General features: G+C 38.2%; 1 protein-coding gene across 1 annotated transcript in view; it reads right to left on the bottom strand.

Annotated features, from left to right (window-relative positions):
- Positions 1 to 473: 473 nt before the first annotated feature.
- The window catches only part of VPS45 (vacuolar protein sorting 45 homolog), a 68,331-nt gene continuing 46,680 nt past the window's right edge, over positions 474 to 22,124 (bottom strand). The window contains exon 15 of the mRNA XM_065875825.1: positions 474 to 1,109. Within this exon, the coding sequence (XP_065731897.1) occupies positions 1,022 to 1,109 (88 nt within the window). The 3' untranslated portion in view covers positions 474 to 1,021. The remainder of the gene's footprint in view (positions 1,110 to 22,124) is intronic.

The following is a 22,124-nucleotide window of genomic DNA, read 5'->3' as shown; positions in this document are numbered from 1 at the left end:
TTTATTTATTTATGGCTGCATTAGGTCTTCGTTGCTGCACGCGGGCTCTCTCCAGTTGCAGTGAGCGGGGGCGACTCTTCGTTGCAGTGTGTGGGCTTCTCATTGCAGTGGCTTCTCTTGTTGCAGAGCACAGCTTCTAGATGCATGGGCTTCAGTAGTTGTGGCACGTGGGCTCTAGAGCCCAGGCTCAGTAGTTGTGGCGCACGGGCTTAGTTGCTCTGCGGCATGTGGGATCTTCCCAGCCCAGGGATTGAACCCGAGTCCCCTACATCGGCAGGTGGATTCTTAACCACCGTGCCACTAGGGAAGTCCCATTGACATCAGAATTTATTACTTGTCTTGACATACTTTAAATATCCTTTGGGTAGAGGCAATGCCTTCTCTAAGTTTGGTGTAAAGCCAGCTCATACCTCATCACATAAATTCCCATAAATAGTTATTAACCCCAAAGAAACAAAAACAAATCACTTGTGTCTTTTCACAAAATGGATTTTTATTGTAGTCATACATGGTTTCTCAGTACCACAGAAAATTGCAATTTAGGGACAATTTTTGGATGGTTCTTACAGAAATATGATGGGTTTTCAGAAATGAGTTGTTCAGGAATGTGGTTAATGAAAAATAAAAGGGGTCAAGAGAAGAGTCTATAGTATGTGCATCTAATTTTTACTTTTTAAAATTCCTTTAAGCTCTGATAACCCTTTTCTCAAGTAAGATCCCAACAAAATTCGCCAGAAACTGAAGTGATTGTGCTATCAAACACAAGGAATACATTTAGTTATTTTTTAAAGAAAACATGAGAGAAGTGTGTTGGAATGGGCTCAGACTTATTCTCAACTCACCACTGGAGTCTTGGTGTCTGTGCCAACAGTTCAGGAATCAGCAGGCTACCTGGAGATGGGTTATAACAAGAAGCACAAAACCCAAGGCTCTTCTCCAACACCCCTCTGGTCAGTGGAGAAAGCCTGCAGCGAGGCAAGAGGGGAAGTTGCGCCATTCTTCTCACCTCTCCATCACCATTTCATCTTCTGCTTGCTAACCTTGATGTAACTTGAGAGCTGTCCTTGCTTCGGCTGTGCAGTCCAGAAGCCAGAACTTCCTCTAGGAAACTGACCAGTAGACTTGAGGTTACTCAAGGGAAAAAAAAAAACCATCTCCAAAACAGAATGTCTTGCTCATGACATTTAACCAGATGAAAGGTTATCATGAATGGAAGAAGCACTGGTCTGATATTTGGGTGCAGAATAGAAGCATCAGTTGAGCACTAAAACATCCAGACTAGAAGGAGAACCCCTTTGTGCGCTTCCCCAGGGTTCTCACTGTCTTTTAGCGTTAAACTTGTAAGATCTGTTAAGACTAATATTTCAAGTTTGAAATTTCTAGTCAGGAACCCAGAAGTTTTAAGGGCAAGGCTACTATTGTACATCAACTCAGAATCATGTTCTATCAGCACCTCTTATCTAAACTCTTGAAACTGCCTCAGAACTTGTATTGTGCCTCTAGTCTTTTCTTTATCCAGTCTACTCTCCAAAGTGGCACCAACTTTCTAAGATACAGATTATATCCTGTTGCATACTCTCCCCTTGTCTGCTTTAAAACCTTTCTTTTGCTTACAGAATAATACAGATTAAAATTCAAGGCCCTTCATAATGTGGTCTCCTAATAATACTTGTATTTCTTTTGTTCTGAGAACTGGTTTGAGCTGTGTGTGTGTATACATATAAACGTAGTATATATATATATGCTACTATCCTCATTTAAAAAATGAAGAAACCAAGCTACAGAGAAGTTAAGTGACTTGCTAAGATCACAAAGGCTAGTTAGTGTCTTAGCTGGGATTCAAACCCAGCTCTAGAATCTGTGCCCTTCAGTACCACACAATACTCTCACTTGTCTGGTTCTATCTCCCACCAACCATGCAGCCTATGTGCCTTCCATGCCCAGCCACTCACTGTTCCCTAAACATGTCCTGAGCTTCCATACCTTTATGCTTTTGCTCTTATTATGTCCTTTGTCTGAAATGATAGACTACCCCTTCTTTGTCTGATGAAATCCCTTTTATCCTTTAAGGCTGAGGATTAAAAGCCACCTTTTCTGTGAAGCTTTCCCAAACTCTCCTCCATGCTGAACTAATCACCCCATCATTATTATCACTTTGTCCTAGTGCTATTTTAGCACCATATTATTATTAATTAGATACTCTATACATTATTGATGCCAAAATAGACTGTGAGTTACTTAGGGTCGGACTAACACTTATTCATCTTGGATCTCCAGGGTTTACCACAGAGGCTGACACCTAGTAGGTACCCGATAAAGGTATACGGAATAAATGAAGTAATTAAAATAGCTACCCATTGGCAAGAAAGCCTTCTCTATAACACAGGAGTTTTGGGGGCATTACTTATAAGCATGCTGGACTCGTTCTCAGGATACAGATTTATAGCAGATTGAGGGTTGGAGAAATGACCAGGTACCTTATTATTACCACAGCTGTGCAGTCTCAGACCTGGAAGATTCTAGGTTTAGAAAATTTAAATTCCAAACTCCTTTGCAAAAGAAGAAAATGGTGAAGTAGAGGGAGAGGAGCAGAAGCTAAATTCATCTATTCCTCTACTGAACACCTCTGTTAATACTGGCACCTCTGTCTAGCCTGGCTCTTTGGCCAGTTGGACAGGAGACACTTTGAGGCCAGAAAACAAGTGTCAGGAAATGAAGCAGCATTGCCTTTCTTTTTTGAAAGATAACACAGAAGTTATTGATTAGGGACTTTTAGTAAGAATGAAACAAATATGCTGGGAAACCCTATAGGAATTTATGAGGTGATCTTTGCTTCACATGAGACTCGTACATGTGCAAAGGAAAGGAGTAACTTTCCTGAAATTATACTTAAAGATCCTCCTCTGTGTATCAACAAGACCCCACATTCTTTTTTTAATTTTAGGTATCTATTCTTTTTTTTTTTAAATTAATTTTGTTTATAATAGTTTTGGCTGCATTGGGTCTTCGTTGCTGTGCACAGGCTTTCTCTAGTTGCAGCGAGCAGGACTACTCTTTGTTGCAGTGTGTGGGCTTCTCACTGGGGTGGCTTCCTTGTTGCGGAGCATGGGCTCAAGGTGCACAGGCTTCAGTAGTTGTGGCTGGCGGGCTCTAGAGCGCAGGCTCAGTAGTTGTGGCGCACAGGCTTAGCTGTTCTGCAGCATGTGGGATCTTCCCGGACCAGGGCTTGAACCCGTGTCCCCTGCACTGGCAGGCGGATTCTTAACCACGGCGCCACCAGGGAAGCCCAAGACCCCACATTCTTGACTGCAAAGAGAAAACACTATTTATATTTGCCAGGCCTAATTTTGTTCCCCAGGGCCGTTGTGGCTTTTAAAAAAGTATCTATTTGGGGACTCTGATGAGTCACTGCAGAATGCTTTAAACATTATAGGTGATGAACATATTGGTATCTGTACCCCAAACTTTAGACTATGTTTAAAAACAACAAAAAAGAATGATTTTTCTTTTCTAGATTTGTTTTGAATCAGTCTTACTTAAAAAGCAAACTCAAAAATCCCCTTCCCCTGTGGTACTATAATCTAATTCAATTCAGCTCAGTTCAATTAAATTTAACCAGTATTTACTGAGCATCCATTACGCGGTAGGCACTGAACTAGGTGTTCATATGAACACTTGTTATGACTCCTAACTTTAAGGGGCTCTCAGAGAGATACACAATCACAATGCAACATGAGAGATGGTATAAACAGTGATGGTACCAGGAGCTAATCTAGTGGATTAGCACTATTGCTTGCCTTAGTTTGTGCTGTCATCAAGGGTGCTTTCCCAGCTCTATGTAGAGAAGGAAGGTGGGCAGAAAAAATCCCTGATTTTAAAAAGTCAACCTCAAAAAGTCTTGCATCACACATTGAAAAACAAGTTTTTTCACTTTTAAGTCTTTGGTAAGGGACTAGACACTAACATTTATAGGATTTAAAATTTTAATTACTAAAATAATTGAGCTAAACAACTGTGTTCCTAAACAAAGCTACATATTATAACAAAACTCTATCTATCTATTTCCTCTTTTTTTTTTTTTTTTACTATACTCCACAGATAGAAATTACATGTGAGTTTCTTATTATAACAAAGACATTGCGGGAATTTAGAATCAAATCTGAAGAGTGGTATGATGAAAAACATGAATGGACATTCTGGGGGGCAGGAAAATAGAAAAAGACTTACAGGAAAATAATGAGAAAAAAACCCAAGATATTTGCCTTAATGGAGTAATAAGCTTCTAATTATAGCCAGATACTTAGCTGGAACATAGGAATTAGTGAGAGAGAGGGATAAGATGGAACTTTTATTTTTTTTTTAAGACTTATTATTATTTATTTTATTTTTGGCCTTGTTGGGTCTTAGTTGCGGCACATGGGATCTTTTGTTGCAGCACACGGGATCTTTTGTTGCAGCACATGGGATCTTTTGTTGCGGTGCGTGGGCTTCTCTCTAGTTGTGGCGTGTGGGTTTTCTCTTCTCTAGTTGTGGCCCAAGGGCTCCAGAGCACGCAGGCTCTAGCTGGGGCGTGCGAGCTCAGTAGTTGTGGTGCGTGGGCTTAGTTGCCCCGCAGCATGTGGGATCTTGGTTCCCCGACGAGGGATGGAACCCATGTCCCCTGCATTGTAAGGCAGATTCTTTACTACTGGACCACCAGGGAAGTCCCAAGATGGAACTTTTTTTTTAACATCTTTATTGGAGTATAATTGCTTTACAATGTTGTGTTAGTTTCTGCTGTATAACAAAGTGAATCAACTGTATGTATACATATATCCCCATATCCCCTCCCTCTTGCGTCTCCCTCCCACCCTCCCTATCCCACCCCTCTAGGTGGTTACAAAGCACCGAGCTGATCTCCCTGTGCTATGCAGCTTCTTCCCACTAGCTACCTATTTTACATTTGGTAGTGTATATATGTCAGTGTTACTCTCTCACTTCATCCCAGCTTACCCTTGCCCCTCCCCGTGTCCTCAAGTCCATTCTTTACATCTGTGTCTTTATTCCTGTCCTGCCCCTAGGTTCATTGGAAGCTTTTTTTTTTTTTAAGATTCCATATATATATGTCAGCATACAGTATTTGTTTTTCTCTTTCTGACTGACTTCACTTTGTATGACAGACTCTAGGTCCACCCACCTCACTACAAATAACTCAGTTTCATTTCTTTTTATGGCTGAGTAATATTTCATTGTATATATGTGCCACATCTTCTTTATCCATTCACCAAGATGGAAATTTTAATACCTCAAAATACTTATTACAGTTGTCAGAGCTACCGCTGTGTTTTATACCTCTTTGCTTTTTGCACATACTATTCCCTGTCTAGAAAGCTGTCTCATCCCTCTCACATTTTATCTAGTGGAACGATGCATCTTTTAAAACCCAACTCGCTCTCACAATATTCCTCTAGGAATTTATTTGTTTACATGTCTATTTTCCATGTAAGCCTATGAGTTTTTTGAGGGTACAAGTAATACATGAATACATTCCTTCTGTAAAAGTTTTAAATAGTATACATAAAGCTCAAGTCTTCCGTGACTCTTCTTCTCCCCATTAGTCTCTCTAGAGATAACAATTTGATCAACAGACATTTATTAAGCACCCTATGTGCCAGGCACTGTTCCAGAAGCTGTGAATATAGCAGTAAGTGAAGTAAAAAAATTCTGCTCTCATGGAATTTATATTCCACTGGGGGAGGAGGGAAGATAAGCAAAATTGATAAGTAAAATATAATAATAATGGTGAAAACATATCACTTACTATATGCGAGGTACTATTCTAATGAGATAGAAACTATCCTATTTTACAAAGAAATTGAGGCACAGGAATCAAGTCTTATATCTTGAAAGTGACCAGATTGGGATGCAAACCCAGACAATCTTGTTCTCTTATTCAAGAGAACTCTCTCTAGTATGTTAGATGAAGAAAATGCTATGGAGAAAAATAAAGCAGGTTTGAAGGAGACTTGGAGGTGATAGTGGTGGTGTGAGATTTTAAATCTAGTGGTTAAGGAAGACCTCACTGAGAAACTGACATTTGAGCCAAGACTTGAATAAGGCAATGGAAGACATATCTGGGAGAGGAGCAAGTGCAAGGGGTCCAAGGCCTGGTATGTTCAGGGAACAGGAAGGAGGCTGGTGTGGCTGGAGTGAAGTTGGGTAGTAAGAGATGAGATTAGAGAGATTAAGGGAAGGGGATGGAGGGGAGTGTGAAGATGAGATCATGTAAGGCCTGGTAAGGATTGTAAGGATTTTGCTTTTTACTTTAAGTAAGATGGGAAACATCTGGAGGGTTTTGTGCAGAGATGTGACATGCCCTGAATTACATATTTTCTCAGGATCGCTCTACTGCTGCACTGAGAACAGACTATAGGGGTTAAGGGTAAGGCAGCTGTAATGATCCCGATGGGAAGTGATGGTGGCATGAACCAGGGTGGTAGTGGTGAGGGGGCATCAGATTCTGGACACACTTTGAAGGGAAGGATCACAAGATTTACTGGTAAATCAGGATGTAGGTGAGAGAAAGAGGGGAGTCACGAAGACAACAAGGTTTTTGGCCTAAGAAATTAGAAGAATGGATAAGTCTGAGGGGTACTATATTTAAGAAGAAATATCAGAAGCTTGGTTTGATCATTGTTAAATATGGATGTTTATTAGACATTCAAGTGGAAGTGTCAAATAGTTAGATACATAAATCTGGAGTCTGGGGGAGAAACTCAGACTAAAAATAGAGGTTCTCAATGGGGAAGGGTGTGATTTTATGCCCAGAAGACATCCGGCAATGTCTGGAAACATTTCTGGTTGCCATAACTGCTGGGGTGCTACTGGCATCTGGTGTGTAGAGGTCAGGGATGTTGCTGACCATCCTATAATGCACAGGACAGTTCCCCACAACAAAGAATTGTCTGTCCTCAAATACTAACAGTGCTGAAGTTGAAAAACTCTAGACTAGAGATGTAAATCTGGGAGTCATTAGAGGATAAAATTTAAAGCCACGAGACTACATGGGAGTGAGGTGCAGATAAGAAGAGAGGCAGTCCAAGGACAGAGTTCCAGGGATTCCAAAAACAGGAGAAATGAACAAAAGAGACAGAGAAGGAATGGCAAGTGAGGGAGGAGGACTCGGCGAGTACAGTCTCGGGAAGCTAAGTGACAAAAGTCTTTCAAAGTGAAGGAACTGATCAACCGTGTCAAATGCTGCTGCAAGTAAAATGAGTACTAAAAGTTGACTCTGACTTTAGCCATGTGGAGATCCCTGGAACCACAACAGAAGCAATTGTGGGGATTGATGGGCATGAAAGCCTGAATGGAGTGGCTTAAGAGAAGAGGTAAGGTTTAAAAGAAGGTGGAGGTTTAAGAGAATATATAAGGAGAGGAATCAGAGGCAGTGAGTAAAAACAACTCTTGAAGAATTTTGCTATAAAAGAGAACAGAGAAATAGTATAGAATGTGGAAAGAGATAGGAGGTTAATAGAAGGTTTCTAAAGATGGGGAAAAATCCTAGCATGTTTCTATGCTTCTGTGAATGATCCAATAGAGTGGGAAAAACCCATTCGGGATTGAGAGAGGAGCAGGTTTGGAGTGATGCCCTGGGGTAGGTGAGGGGATGGAATCTGGCACCCCAGTAGGAGGGCTGGGCTTAGCCAGGAGCATTCTCCACTGTGATGTGAAGGCAGAGGATAGCAGTGGTAGTGGGAGCTGTGCAAGTTCTCTTCTAATGACTTCTCTTACCAGTTAATGTACACCTCGAGTAATATCTTCTTGATGTGTGTATCCTTAGTATAAAGTAGATGTTGAATTAAGTATTTGCTGAAGGAATACATGAATCAGATTCATATTTTTTAAAGAAGTTAAGACCTCAGCTTAAATGTCACCTATCACACTATACTTTTGCTAAAGATTCAACAGCAATTTTGTCAGGAGTAAGGAAAAAGTCTGGCTTTCAACATTTATGTTGGAAAATATTAGGAATCTCACACACACACATCATCTTGCTCCTCACTGGATGTATATACTTTACCCAGAAAGAACTCATTATTTCTCAAATGGGCTGTACCTTTCCCCACCACCTCCTGTCCTCAATTATGCTGTTTTCTCAGTCCTGAATGCTCTTTCTTCCTATGGAAATCCAACTTACTCTTTAAGGTCTAGCACAAATGCTCTCTCCACTGTGAAGCATTTCCTGATTACTCTGCCAGAGTTAATTATATCTATTTTGGATGCATTTTATTTAACTTACATACATTAACACTTCTCAAATTTCTGTTCCTAAGAACCCCTAACAACAGAAGACAATGAATCTATTAGTCCTGAGGGTACAGTCCAAACTGGTTTACCAGCTTACATCTTTCTTTGAGGTCTGGTATTTTGTTTTAAAAATACATAACAATTTTGTTATTTTTCACAAAAGGACCTTTTAAATTTCAACATAAACATATTTTTGACAAGGAATTTAAATTAAATTCCAGTTAAATTATTTAATTCTACCCCTGAACATCCCCTCTCCCCGGCAATTCTAAGAAAACAGACACTCCAAAAGATGTGTCATGTTTATTTGGTGCCTTTGTGTGTCTCTGGTACTAATCATATCCTAATTTGAGAAATACAGATTTGTTTAAGTCCCCTATCTGGACATAAGATCATCAAAGATAGGGACATCTTATTTTCTTTGTATTTTAGGCCCTGCTTTGGAAGTGTACTTTATATAAAGCAGCTACTTAATAAATATCTTCCCTCTTGCTCCCAAACAGTATAATCATAACATTCTGTCAATATCCTTGGCTCACATTTTTTTCTTGCTGCTCTCTGACTGAAGCAATAGTAATCGCAATAGTAAACAAAACAAAACAAAAAACCAACAACTCAAATATCTGTGGACAGGTGAATGGAGAAGCAAGCTGTGGTATGTTCACACAGTGGAATGGTACACAGCACCGACAAAGGAATGAACAAGGTTACATGGAACAACACAGATGAATCTTAGAAGCATGTTGAGTGAAAAAGTATGATACAATTTTTTTATTAAGCTCAAAAATAAGTAAAACTAAACAATGCATTGTTTAGAATTAGTGATAAAAATACAACTCTCCCCATCAAAGCAAGGGAATTAAATACAAAATTTAGGATAGTCCTTGTTGTAGGGAGATAAAGGATGTAATTTCAGCAGATCACACAGATAGATCCATGTTATTGGCAATTTTCTAGTCCTTAGGTGAAGGATCCAAGGGTATTCATTATATTTTCTAACTTATATTTACACATACTCTTTAATAAAAACATTATATTAAGATAGAATTAAGAAAAAAAGTTATATCTATAGGGTTTCTATACTCTGAAGTTTCTCACAATCTTTAGCATGCTAATGTGAATATCTCTCCTTTCCAGGAGGATACAGTGATTTTTCCAAACTTAGCTGGCTAAGAATCTTTTTAAATGGAATATCTATCGATATCTCCCCAAACAAATTTTCTATAGAACAGACCTTGGGAAACACTGAATTAAGATATAAAATATTTCCTTGATTATAACCAATTCCATTGAGGTTACTTTCCCCTATGATACTTTCTTACAAACACTGTAACTGCCTATTAAAAACTGTAGCTACTCCTTCCCAGTTCCCACCTTAGTACTGGACACCTGATTTATGAAAAAACAAAAAGCAAAGCAAAGCAAAACAAATAAATAGGAGCCCTTGGTCCTACTTCCTCTCCCCCTGTGAAGATACAGAACAAAAAAGCAACCAATGGGATTCTGCATGTTTCCAGCACTGTGCCTGTGTCATTCATTGGAGTATCACGCGAGGAGAAAGGACTATCCTCATAGTCCACAGGGCAAGAGATGGACTCCTCAAAGACTGAACTGCCTGTCGTATCAGTTACGTAAAGATAGGAAAGGAGGTTATCATCTGAGAATGAAGAGAGCTACAGATGTACTCTCTCACCACTGGGAACATTCAAGACCACGTCAATTTGTCAGAGCAACCACAACTAGAGGAGTAGAATGGTGACCGCCATACCAAAACAAACAAACAAATAAACAAACAACCCCCCCAAACCCAACAGGAAACAAAGCTCCAAATTACCTATCTGTAGCAAACATGGATGTTGAAGACTCTCTGCAAGTCTATTAATTATACAGGTACTGAGTCTGGAGGTTTCAAAGGGGAAATTTGTGTGAGCACAAATGGAAATCAAGTTACTAAAGCTTTTTCTCCAAAGACCACAAAAGTCACCTGGCAATTGGACTACCGTCAGAGTAAATTTTACCACTGCCCCAGTATATTCCTACCTGGCATAATAATATAATTCTGCTCTCGAATTACGTTAAAGTAGTTTTCAAAACAAGTGATTTGGAAGTATGGGTGACAATAGAGGTGGTGACAATGAGTATCCAAAGTCTTTTTTTTTTTTTGCAGTACGCGGGCCTCTCACTGTTGTGGCCTCTCCCGTTGCGGAGCACACGCTCTGGACGAGCTGGCTCAGTGGCCATGGCTCACGGGCCCAGCCGCTCCGCGGCATGTGGGATCTTCCCAGACCGAGGCACGAACTCGTGTCCCCTGCATCGGCAGGCGGACTCTCAACCACTGCGCCACCAGGGAAGCCCCCAAAGTCTTTTTTGCTTTATTTTCCCCAAATGTAATAGTAATAACAACAGCAGCAGCAAGCAACACATATTAAGTAAGTGCTTACCCTGCACCAGATTCTCCTCTAATATTTTATATATATCACCCAATCATCATAACAGTGATATAAGGAGCTATTATTACCTCCATTTTACAGTTGAGAAAACTGAGGCCCAAAAAAGTTAAATAATTTGCCTAAGGTCATACAAGTGGACATATGGCAAAACTAGGATTTAAAAAAGGTAGTCAGTCTGTCACTAGAGGCCTTGCTCTTAATTGCTGTGCTACACTGCCTCTTAGACCAAAGAGTACAATAAGGTGATTTATAAATAACAGGTCTCATTCGAGCCCAGAAGTTCTAATGATAATCCTAGTGAAAGAACTTATGTCCTAAAGGACACATCATTCAATTGGGGAAGGTAATACAGTTTTGCAGGAGTGTGTAGAGGATAATCAACTACATACTTTACTACTTAATAATCCCAAGGGACATCAATTGACCTTTAAAAATTTGTACAACATCTTTCTCATCATTAAAAAACATTAAAATGTAGATAACATAGGAAATGAAGAAGTAAACGAGTCTCTCGTGTGTCACTACACAGGATTAGCATTTTTGAGCTTTTCATTTCATTTAAAGTTTTTTATTGTCTAACCCAACAAATCCTGAAACAAATATGCAAACACTGGATAGGGTCTTACATACCACACAAAAAGGCACATCCTATAAACTTGTAAAAGATAATATCATTTTCCTAAACTGCAACCTTCTGGCTGCAAGAGACAGAAACCCATTCAAACTCGCTTAAGCAAAAGAAAAAAAGTGTACTCAACGACATGGGGGTGGGGGTCTATCACTGAACCAGTGTACGTTCAGTGCCTCATAAGGGGCTGGAATCTGGAAGTGGAAGCTGCTTTGAAACCAGACAGTACATACCTCTCTGAATCTGTCTCTATTGCTGACTTTTTCATTTATTGGTCTCTTCTTTTAGCTTTGCATTATTCATCTGCTTCTTTCTTTTGAATTGAAGTAAAATGTTTTTAAACTAATTTTCTCCATACAAATTGATGATTTTTTCTTTTCTTTAATCTATTTTAAAAAAATTATTAGCTTTATTTATTTTTTGGCTGCGTTGGGTCTTTGTTGTTGCGTGCAGGCTTTCTCTAGTTGTGGCGACTGGGGGCCACTCTTCATTGCAGTGCACAGGCTTCTCATTGCGGTGGCTTCTCTCATTGCAGAGCACGGGCTCTAGGTGCGTGGGCTTCTGTAGTTGTGGCTCACAGGCTCTAGAGCACAGGCTCAGTGGTTGTGGCGCTTGGGCTTAGTTGCTCCGGGCTTAGTCGCTCTGTGGCATGTGGGATCTTCCTGGACCAGGGCTCAAACCTGTGTCCCCTGCATTGGCAGGCAGATTCTTAACCGCTGCACCACCAGGAAGTCCCAAATGGATGATTTTTAAAATTTGTTTATTTTTAAGAATCAGGAACAGTTAACTTCAGGGTTGGAAGGGCATGGTGTGAAGCTATAAACGTAAAATTTTTCTGGCTGGCAAATTAGTATTTAAGCATCTTAAAAATGTTAATATTCTCTGATGCAGTAAGTTCATCTCAACATCGCTAGTAGTGCATTGAATCTAGGATCACAAAAATCTGAACCTGAATTCTAGTTTTGCACTTCCTTGCTATATGACCTAAGGCAAACTACTTAATTGTCTTCTCTTAATGTTTCAGTTTCTTCACTTGAAACCACAAGAATATTACCTTTCGGATCATGAAGATTAAATGAGATAATATATGAAATGAAGTCAGAAGATTGTCTGGCATATAGTACATGCCCAATTACTATTATCCCAAGTGAACAAATGGACAAGTGTGTAAAGATGTATATAAAATGTTTGTTATAGCACTGTTTATAAGAGTAAAAAAATTATAAACAATGAATATCAAAAAATATTTGTTTTGTTCACTGCCATATATCTAGTCTCAAGATAGCTCTTGGAATACATAGGTGCTCAGTAAGTACTTGTTGAGTGAACAAAAAACTGAGGATTGGTTAAATAAGTTGTGGCACAATCGGACAATAGAATGCTATTCAGTTATTAAAAATGACATATATAAGTATTTTCATTGAAAGTACACGTATAGTATATTCCACTTTATTTAAACATACATGTGTATACATTAATAGGAAAAAACCTAAAAGGGCATATATCAAGATGGTTGATATTTCCAATGGTGTGATGGTGGTAGTATGAATATTTTTATTATCTTATTTTTGCTTAACTGTATTACATTTTTTTCCTATAAGGATTACGTATTGATTTTGTAACAAAACGCTATTTTTAATTAAAAAATATGTTTCAATGTACAAATAAATTGGAATCAGGGGACACAGATTTGAATCTTGGGTTAAATTTAGTTTTTTAAAAGAGCATCATATTTATTAAATACAAGAGTTATTCATTTATATGCCTATTTTTCCATTAGACATTGAGATCTTTAACGACATAGAATATGTCTTCATCTTTCTAACACCTTGCACAGTACTTTACACATAACAGCGCTCAATAAATGCTTGTCAGTGACAGGTGATACACTCCATCACAGCTCTTGGCAATGGTGTTTTAACACTTTGGTTACAGGAGAAAAGTAAACTCTCCCAAAAATCTCTACCAAGAGATGGTAGATGGTGATGGTTCCAACAGTTTCAAAACTGATTCTGAAATACCTACAAGTAAAGAAGTGTCCTCTGAATTCCTCTTCCTTTGAAATGTAAATTCTGTCACAGGATCCTAATTTTTCAGTAAATAATTCAGAGATCAAACCAACTCGTGGTTATAGGAGAAGGTCCAAGTCTCTAGTGTTACTTGTTTAGGTAGAAATCTATAAAGAACCTGTTGATAATATGAATCGGCATCCTCCCAGCTTCAAATCTATCTACAGAAATTCAAAATGCCAACTGTTTTCTAAGCTCTAAACTGTACTCTCTACAAAAAAACACTAACGTCCTGACTTTGTCAGAATTATATTATTACCAAAGCTCAGGCATCATCTCGGGTAGTAATGAAACTAACAGCTGCCACTAGTTAATCAAGTTAGTCATTTTTATCCAAAGGGCAACACTGTCTTAAATCTCATTCTTAATTATCTCTGGATGACAGAAATCTTTAAACAAAACGAAATGATTCCTTACTTTTATACCGTTTTTTCTCTGCTTTGGTTTACAATATTTTTTAGTAGGCAGAAAGCTTCACATATTTTCCATTTGATAAAAACATATTTTGCTATCTTGTGACATTTATAAGCAAGGGATTTAAAAAAATTATAGCTAGGGCTTCCCTGGTGGCGCAGTGGTTGAGAGTCTGCCTCCCGATGCAGGGGACGCGGGTTCGTGCCCCGGTCTGGGAAGATCCCACATGCCGCAGAGCGGCTGGGCCCGTGAGCCATGGCCGCTGAGCCTGCGCGTCCGGAACCTGTGCTCCGCAACAGGAGAGGCCCGCGTACCGCAAAAAAAAAATTATAGCTAGATAAATCTTCCTAAAATATTATTTCAACTGAGTGCCCAGATTGGAAACAAACTGAGTTCAATTCCAGCTTTGCCACTTACTAGCTCTATGACTTTGGACAAAGTACTTAACTACTCTAAGTCTCATCTGAAAAATAAGGTTGATGATAATAATAAAAATACCTACCTCACTGGGTTGTTATGAGAATTAAATAAAAATTTAATGAATAAAGCAGCACTATCCAATAGAAATGCAAAGCAAGTCACAAATGTGAGTGGCTATGTAATTTTAAATGTTCTAGTAAGCACATTAAAAAGGTAAAAAGAAATAAGTAACGTCAATTTTAATAGCATATTTGACTTAATCCATATATCTAAAGCATTATCAACTTAAAAAATTATTAATGAGATATTTTACACTTTTTGTGTACTAAGTGTTTGAAATCCAATATGTATTTTATACTTGTGGCACACCTCAAACTAGACTAGCCACATTTCAAGTGTTCAATAGTTACAAAGGCTAGTGGCTACATTTTGGATAGCACGGGTATAAAGTATTAAAACAGTGTCTAACACATAGTATATGCTAAATAAATTTTACTTCTTAGTGTCATCATAATCCCCTCTTAGGAGTTGCTATGGATCAGTGTTTTTCAAATCATGTGCTCATAACACCAGCTAATATCTGGTGGTTCTAGGGCATGTCACTAAATAACACTGAAATACATAGTAAGAAAACGATTTCTTTTTATCTTTCTATCTTTCTAACCATATCAAGGAAAAAATGTCAGTTTGGTACTACAGTGCTTTGTTTTTTAAAATTTTAATTTTTTAATTGAGATATAATTCATAGGCAATAAAATGTACCACTTTTAAGGATATCATTTGATGACTCTGACAAATGTATACAGTCATGTAACCATCTTCTTGATCAAGATATAGAACACTTCCAACACCTGAGTTAGGGCTTCTAAAAAATCAAGAAACTAAAAAAAACCCTCAATAACAACAAGAGCCATGAAGTCAACCCCATGCCCCTGAATATATAATGTCAAACTGCTTTCCAGAAAAGTTATGGATTTACACTTCTACTAGCAATATTTGAGACTGCCTCACTGTACATTTATCTAGAGGAAATATTCAGAGATAGGACAAGGGTTTATCAATATACAAGATGTTTACTGCAGTATTTATATCAAGCAAAAAATTGTAAACAATCTAAATGTCAAACGGTAATGGTTAAACAGAGATACGTCCTTAAAATTGAAACTATAGAGCCATTAGGATAATTTTAAGTAATTTTAATAACATGGTAAAATGTTCTCAGTATAATTAAAAGTGGGCAAAACAAGTACAAAACTTTATAGACAATGTAATGTGATCCTTATTATGTCAAAAACAAACATAACACACACAAAACTCAAAAACCTTCAGGTAAAGAAAAAAACACTAGAAGAAAATATACCAAAATATTAACAGTGGTTAGCTCTGAGTTGTGTGGTAGTATGAATGATTTTGACTTTTATGTTTACTTTTTTTTATTACAATGAGCATGAATTACTTGCGGGGGCGGGGGGAGCCTATTTTTCTTCATCTGTCTTTGCTAGTTAGAGAGAAAATAACTGAAAAATGAGACCATTAATTATTGTGCAGGCTTGTTAACGAGGGTTTATTTGAACCCAGTAGTGTTATAGAGAACCTACTATGTGTAGTCATTATTATTGGTTTGAAAGGGAATCTGGCAGTAAGAGGATTGTTGACCTAGGTTTACTTTTCCTCCTTGTCGAAAGTCTTAAGAAAGTACTGAACTGACTGACAGCACTGGGGAAGACTAAAGAGCTCTCTTCATCCACAGTTCAGGCAGGTCTCAGGTAATGTTGGCAGCACTACTAATACATTCACCTCACCTCCCTTTTCTACTCTACTTCTATCCTGTTTCTGAGAAGACAGAGGGATTTCTTCTATTGGGAGAACAATTCCATCCGTACTGATCTGGTTCTTGGCCTCTCGGCTCACACAGCTAACCTAACATGTCAACTGCTACCAGCAAGGACCAGAACTCTTTAACACTGATTGACTTGTGAAGAGAGAAGGCAAGCCAGCTCAAAACCCAAACCAAGATGCTCATTTATTTGCAAGGTACGATCATGTGCTTCAGAAACACAACAAGAATAATGACTCAGTAGATGAATGCATAATGGGTAGAGTTCATTTATATATGTCTAGGAAACTTGCATTTTTATAATAACCCATATTCATTCTGAATATTTTAAGATAAATAATACTTCTCAATTCATATTAACTTGATCGCCAGGGTGATCCTGCTAAAATATAAGTCAGATGCCATGGTTCTACTCAAAACTCTACAATACACACAAAAACTTGTACACAAATGTATATAGCAGCATTATTCATAATAGCCAAAAGGTGGAAATGACTCAAATGTCCATCACTGACATATGGATAAACAAAATATGGTATTTCATTTCACACAATGAAATATCATTCATCCGTAGAAAGGAAAGAAGTATTGATCTAGGCTACAACATGGGTGAACCTTGAAAACATTATACTAAGTAAAAGAAGCCACTCACAAAAGACTATATATTGTATGATTCCATTTATATGAAATGTCCAGAACAGGGAAATCTATAGAGACAGAAAGTAGATTAGTGGTTCCTTAAGGCTGGGGGATTCTTTCTGAGATGATGAAAATGTTCTAAAATTGACTGTGGCGGTAGTTGCACATATCTGTGAATATACCAAAAACCAATGAATTGTATACTTTAAAGGGGTGAATTGTATGGTATATGAATTTTACTTCAATAAAGCTGTTAAAAAACCCCCAATGTCCTACAATGCTCTCTAACTCATAGTGAAAACCAGTCCTCAAAATAGTCTACAAGGCCGTCCACGATCAGGTGCCTGATACTTCCCTGACTGCAACCCCAGACTCTACAGTCTCCTTGAATACACTGCATGATCCTGCCTTAGGACACAGCGCTGCTGTGCCTGAGATTCTTTTCCCCGCATCTGTTTTTGGCTCATTCCCTCAGCTCCTCCAAGTCTTTGCTCAAATCTCTTCTTAATGAGGCCTTTCCTGATACCATACTGAGCAGTGTGACTGAACCCTACTGCCTCTATGTATTACTGATTTCCCTTCGCCTTGCTCTGCTTTTTTCCCCCATAGAATTTATCATCTTCTGATTTACTATAAAATATACTTATTTATTAAGTTATTGTTTATTTCTGTCTCTCTCTGCATTAAAATGTAAGCTTCTTGAGGATTAGGATCTTTGCTTTTATTCACAGAGGTATTTCAATATTCAGTAAATATTTGCTGAAAGAGTGAATGAACTATTGACTATGCTCTTCTCATTTGTTCAATAAATGTTTATCTATTCTAGAACTCATAACTAGGGCAATATTACTTCTGTTTCACAAAGACTTTGGTGAAAGTATTTGTGGTGAGTAGAACAACCCATGTCATATATAATTTCAGAAGTTGAAATTTGACTTATTCCCCACTAACTGAGGATCTATTAGGCCAGTATGACTAATGAGACAAATGAAGAGGGAAGTAGTAAGGGCCAGGGGGAAGTATATCCGTAAGATGTGCAAATACTGACACAGGAGATGACAGTCTGCACACTGCAAACTTGCATGGACCCCAGAGACATAACAGACTAACTGCTTAAGGCAAGCACTTGCATGTGTTCAGGTCACTGCTGAATCTATTTACCTAGATCCTTTTTCAGGGCAGGTTCTCTGCTTTGAAAAAGGCATGAAAATTATGCCTGTATAGAGGCCCCTGTGATCAGTTACTATCTTTTATTTCTTTGATTTCATTATGTATAAAAGGAGAAGGGAAAGCAATACAAAATTCATATTAAACTTCATATGGCTACAGAGAGAGAAGAAAATATTGACTACCTCTCTTCATTCAGAAGGCAGTTTTATTAAGAATGTTGCTAAGGAGATAATTAGTTTCTGCAAAGTTCCTTGGTGCCTTAGCAGCAAACACACACCATCTATTTTAAATAGTGTTTAAAGCTAAACAAAGATAATTACAATTACACATCATCAGAGCAGGTCCTATAGAAACAACTCATATAACTACAAAAGGCCTGTAGAACTCTGTTTCACTGTGATCAGTGCTTGAAGCACTGAATAATATTGTCACAAAAGAACTATTTTAAAGAAATAAGGTACTTAAGAGAGAGCAGCTGAAATTAGAACTCTAAATGGCAAGTTGAATTTCAGATTCAACTAATGTATATTTCCTTTTAAAATCTAAGGGACATTTTAAGTAGAACAAAAAACTTAAGAAATAAAAAATGTTAGAATTTTCAGTGCTTTCACAGAGAATGGCAACCACATTTAACATGGAATAACAGTCCTTTATTCTTAAAAATAAAGCAGATATTTTATAATCAAAACAAACCCTCTAAGTGACATTTATCTTCAGGTACCTTCTGGCTTAAAACTTAGCTTACTTATACACAGGCCCTATTCTCTCACCAAAAGTTACTTTCATTTCTGGAAATATGTCAGGGAGGGAAGGAAAGAATTGCTTTTTTTTTACGATACGTGGGCCTCTCACTGTTGTGGCCTCTCCCGTTGCGGAGCACAGGCTCCGGACGCGCAGGCTCAGCGGCCATGGCTCACAGGCCCACCCGCTCCGCGGCACGTGGGATCTTCCCGGACCAGGGCATGAACCCGTGTCCCCTGCATCGGCAGGCGGACTCTCAACCACTGTGCCACCAGGGAAGCCCAGGAATTGCTTTTTATTTTTTTGTTTTGTTTAAAACTAAGATTTTGTTTCAATTCACAGTGAAGGCAATCTCAATGTATTTTAGAAACAGAAGGTATCCCAGGATGAAGGTTGTTCAAATTGCTACATGTGAGGTTCATGTGATTTTCTAGGATGCAAGAGACGAGTTTTGACCCATCTACCTATTACATTAAGTATCTTGCTCCAAATCATAAACTAGTAAGTGGTAGTGCTGGGATCTGACTTCAAAATAAATCTGTCATAATCTCAGATTTTATTTAATACATCAGGGAAATCAAGTGACCTGTATCACAGAAATATCTTGCAATTGGCATTTCCCACTCTGGAAGGATAGTAGCTTCTATATCAGCATATAACACTCTGAGCTGCAAGATATGATTTCTTTTTTCTTTTTTTTTTTCAGTTGCACCCCAGGGCTTGTGGGATCTTAGTTCCCCAACCAGGGACTGAATCCGGGCCATGGCAGTGAAAGCGTGGAGTCCTAACCACTGGACCGCCAGGGAATTCCCAAGATATGATTTCTTTTCTGCTTATTACAATGCTCACCAATCCAGATCTTCGTGGGGCATATCATATTTTACATAATTCCAAGTATAAAAAGAGGGCACAGAGCTTCCCTAGTGGTGCAGTGGTTAAGAATCCACCTGCCAATGCAGGGGACACAGCTTCGAGCCCTGGTCCAGGAAGATCCCATATGACATGGAGCAACTAAGCCCACGAGCCACAACGACTGAACCTGCATGCCACACCTACTGAAGCCCGCGTGCCTAGAGACTGTGCTCTGCAACAAGAGAAGCCACCGCAACGAGAAGCCTGCGCACTGCAACAAAGAGTAGCCCCCACTCGCTGCAACTAGAGAAAGCCCGCGCACAGCGGCAAAGACCCAACGCAGCCAAAAATAAATAAATAAAATAAATTTTTTTAAAAAAAGAAAAGCTTAAAAAGAGGGCACCTATCATGGCATATCTAAAAGTATACTCTGTTTCCTGGTTGCCATAGTCTCTCAAAATAATACTTCTGCACGGTAGAGTTTTGAGGTTAAGGCTGTGTCTTTGTCACTTATTCCTTTGGACTTTTAAGAAATAATCCATGTATTACATAGGAAATTGCACAGACTCCCACAAAAATTAAACCCTAACAATTCACAGAAACAAATTGTTCAACTTCTCCCCCCATATTTTATTGCTGCTTACAGCAGCCTTTCTATATCCAGGTATAAAACTGAGTTTTGAAAAATATTAACCTTCCCATTTACTGAGGGTCTGGGATTTCAATATGTATTAAGAGTTGTGAACTCTTAATTACTTAACAGTCTAGTAATACCCAAGGTAATCCACATTCATCATGAAAATTGAGCCTTTCCTCTAAAAGCTGAAACTGTTGCTTTCAATTACTTAAGCCTTTACAATAACTGGACTCTGAAATACAAATTGCACTATCTTCTTACTGATAGTGAAAAATTTCACTATTTACTTATTGCTGGAGGCTATATATTTATGAAAGTAAATTTAAAAAACCAGATTTTGGAACATTTATGTATCGCAAACATTAAATTTTTCTCAGGTTGTTAATTACCAGAGCAACACCCTCTTCCTAAGAATTTCATTGATCGGGGACCACTGAACAATCCCATTCAAGATTTTATTGACCCTTCTATTGCTTCAGGATATCTGCTCGAATGTAACTTAGTGTACTGCTTAGCGTATTGTTAAGTCAGACAAAGGAATACGGAGCTGGCTAGCTGGGAGAATCTAGTATAAAGCTTTTACAAAGCTGCCTTACTTTTTTTTTTTTCCTGCCTTTCTTAATTTTATATTAAAGATTATTTTCTCAGGACCTGGGACACTAATTTAAGGAAAAACCTAGATGTTTAGGTTCCTCCCCCATTTTTAATAGTAAAATGCAGTTTTATTCACAGTACTATTAATTAGCCAAACACATCTGAAAATATATGCATTTTTATTTCTAATATGACTAAATTACAAAGAAATATATAAAAATCTTTGCCAATCTATCTTTCCATCTAAATCCAAAGTATTTTCAAAATTGAGATACAGATGTTTAGTTTTAAATGTCTAATGTTTCAAGTTAAAGAGAAAATGCTATAGTTCTTAAGTATGGGCCATGGGGCTACAAATACTCAATGGGAAATACTAACTCTCAGAAAGATCATTTAAAAGTGAATTAGTCTTTCTGAATTCTGCTATTAAAGCCTATTTAAAAGCAGATAATTATATATACAATCATGAGAGAACTCATTTAGATTAAGAAAATAAAATCCATTATGGCTATCTAGTAATAAAACATTTTGAACACTAAATTATTAAATATTATTTAGAGAACAATACAGTGTCAGGCATTCAAGTAATACTTATGAAGGAAATACACAGTGATTAAAAGCATGGACTCTGGTTTTGAGTCTTGGTTCTATCTCTTAGTAGCCATGTTTACTTGGGCAAGTTATTTAATCTCTCTGCCTCAGTTTCCATATACAGAGTGGAGATAATAGTACATACCTTATATGAGGATTAAATGACTTAATATATGTAAAGTACTTAGTAAAGTTCCTAGCACATAGTAGATGCTCAATAAGTATTTATTATTATTATTATTATTATTTTTGCGGTACGCAGGCCTCTCACTGTTGTGGCCTCTCCCGTTGCGGAGCACAGGCTCCGGACGCACAGGCTCAGCGGCTATGGCTCACGGGCCCCGCCACTCCGCGGCATGTGGGATCTTCCTGGACCGGGGCACGAACCCGCGTCCCCTGCATCTCAACCACTGCGCCACCAGGGAAGCCCTATTATGATTATTTTTATTAGCAGCAGCAGGAACAAAGGGAGGAACTTGCATAAAATAGTAGTGATAGTATTGTGTCACTCTGTGCTCAAAATTATTCAATGGTACCCCCACAGACTACTGAATTAGGTACAAAATCCTCAGTCGGACATTTTAGGATGCACGGTTAAGCTTCCAAATACTACCTAAGAGTTTTCAAATTAGAGTAAACTTCGCATAATGTCACTACCATTTTAAACTTTTCCAAGATCATAACCACACTTATACTTCGATTTCTGAAATCAAGGCCAACTAGATAAGGCGAAATTAAATAAAACACATAGAAATGCTGGATAAAAAATGACATACATACTTTTAAATGAATAGCT

Source organism: Phocoena phocoena, chromosome 1, assembly GCF_963924675.1.
Source record: "Phocoena phocoena chromosome 1, mPhoPho1.1, whole genome shotgun sequence".
Taxonomy (NCBI): domain Eukaryota; kingdom Metazoa; phylum Chordata; class Mammalia; order Artiodactyla; family Phocoenidae; genus Phocoena; species Phocoena phocoena.
Note: the sequence above shows the minus strand (reverse complement) of the source record. Positions and strands in the feature narration are given on the sequence as shown.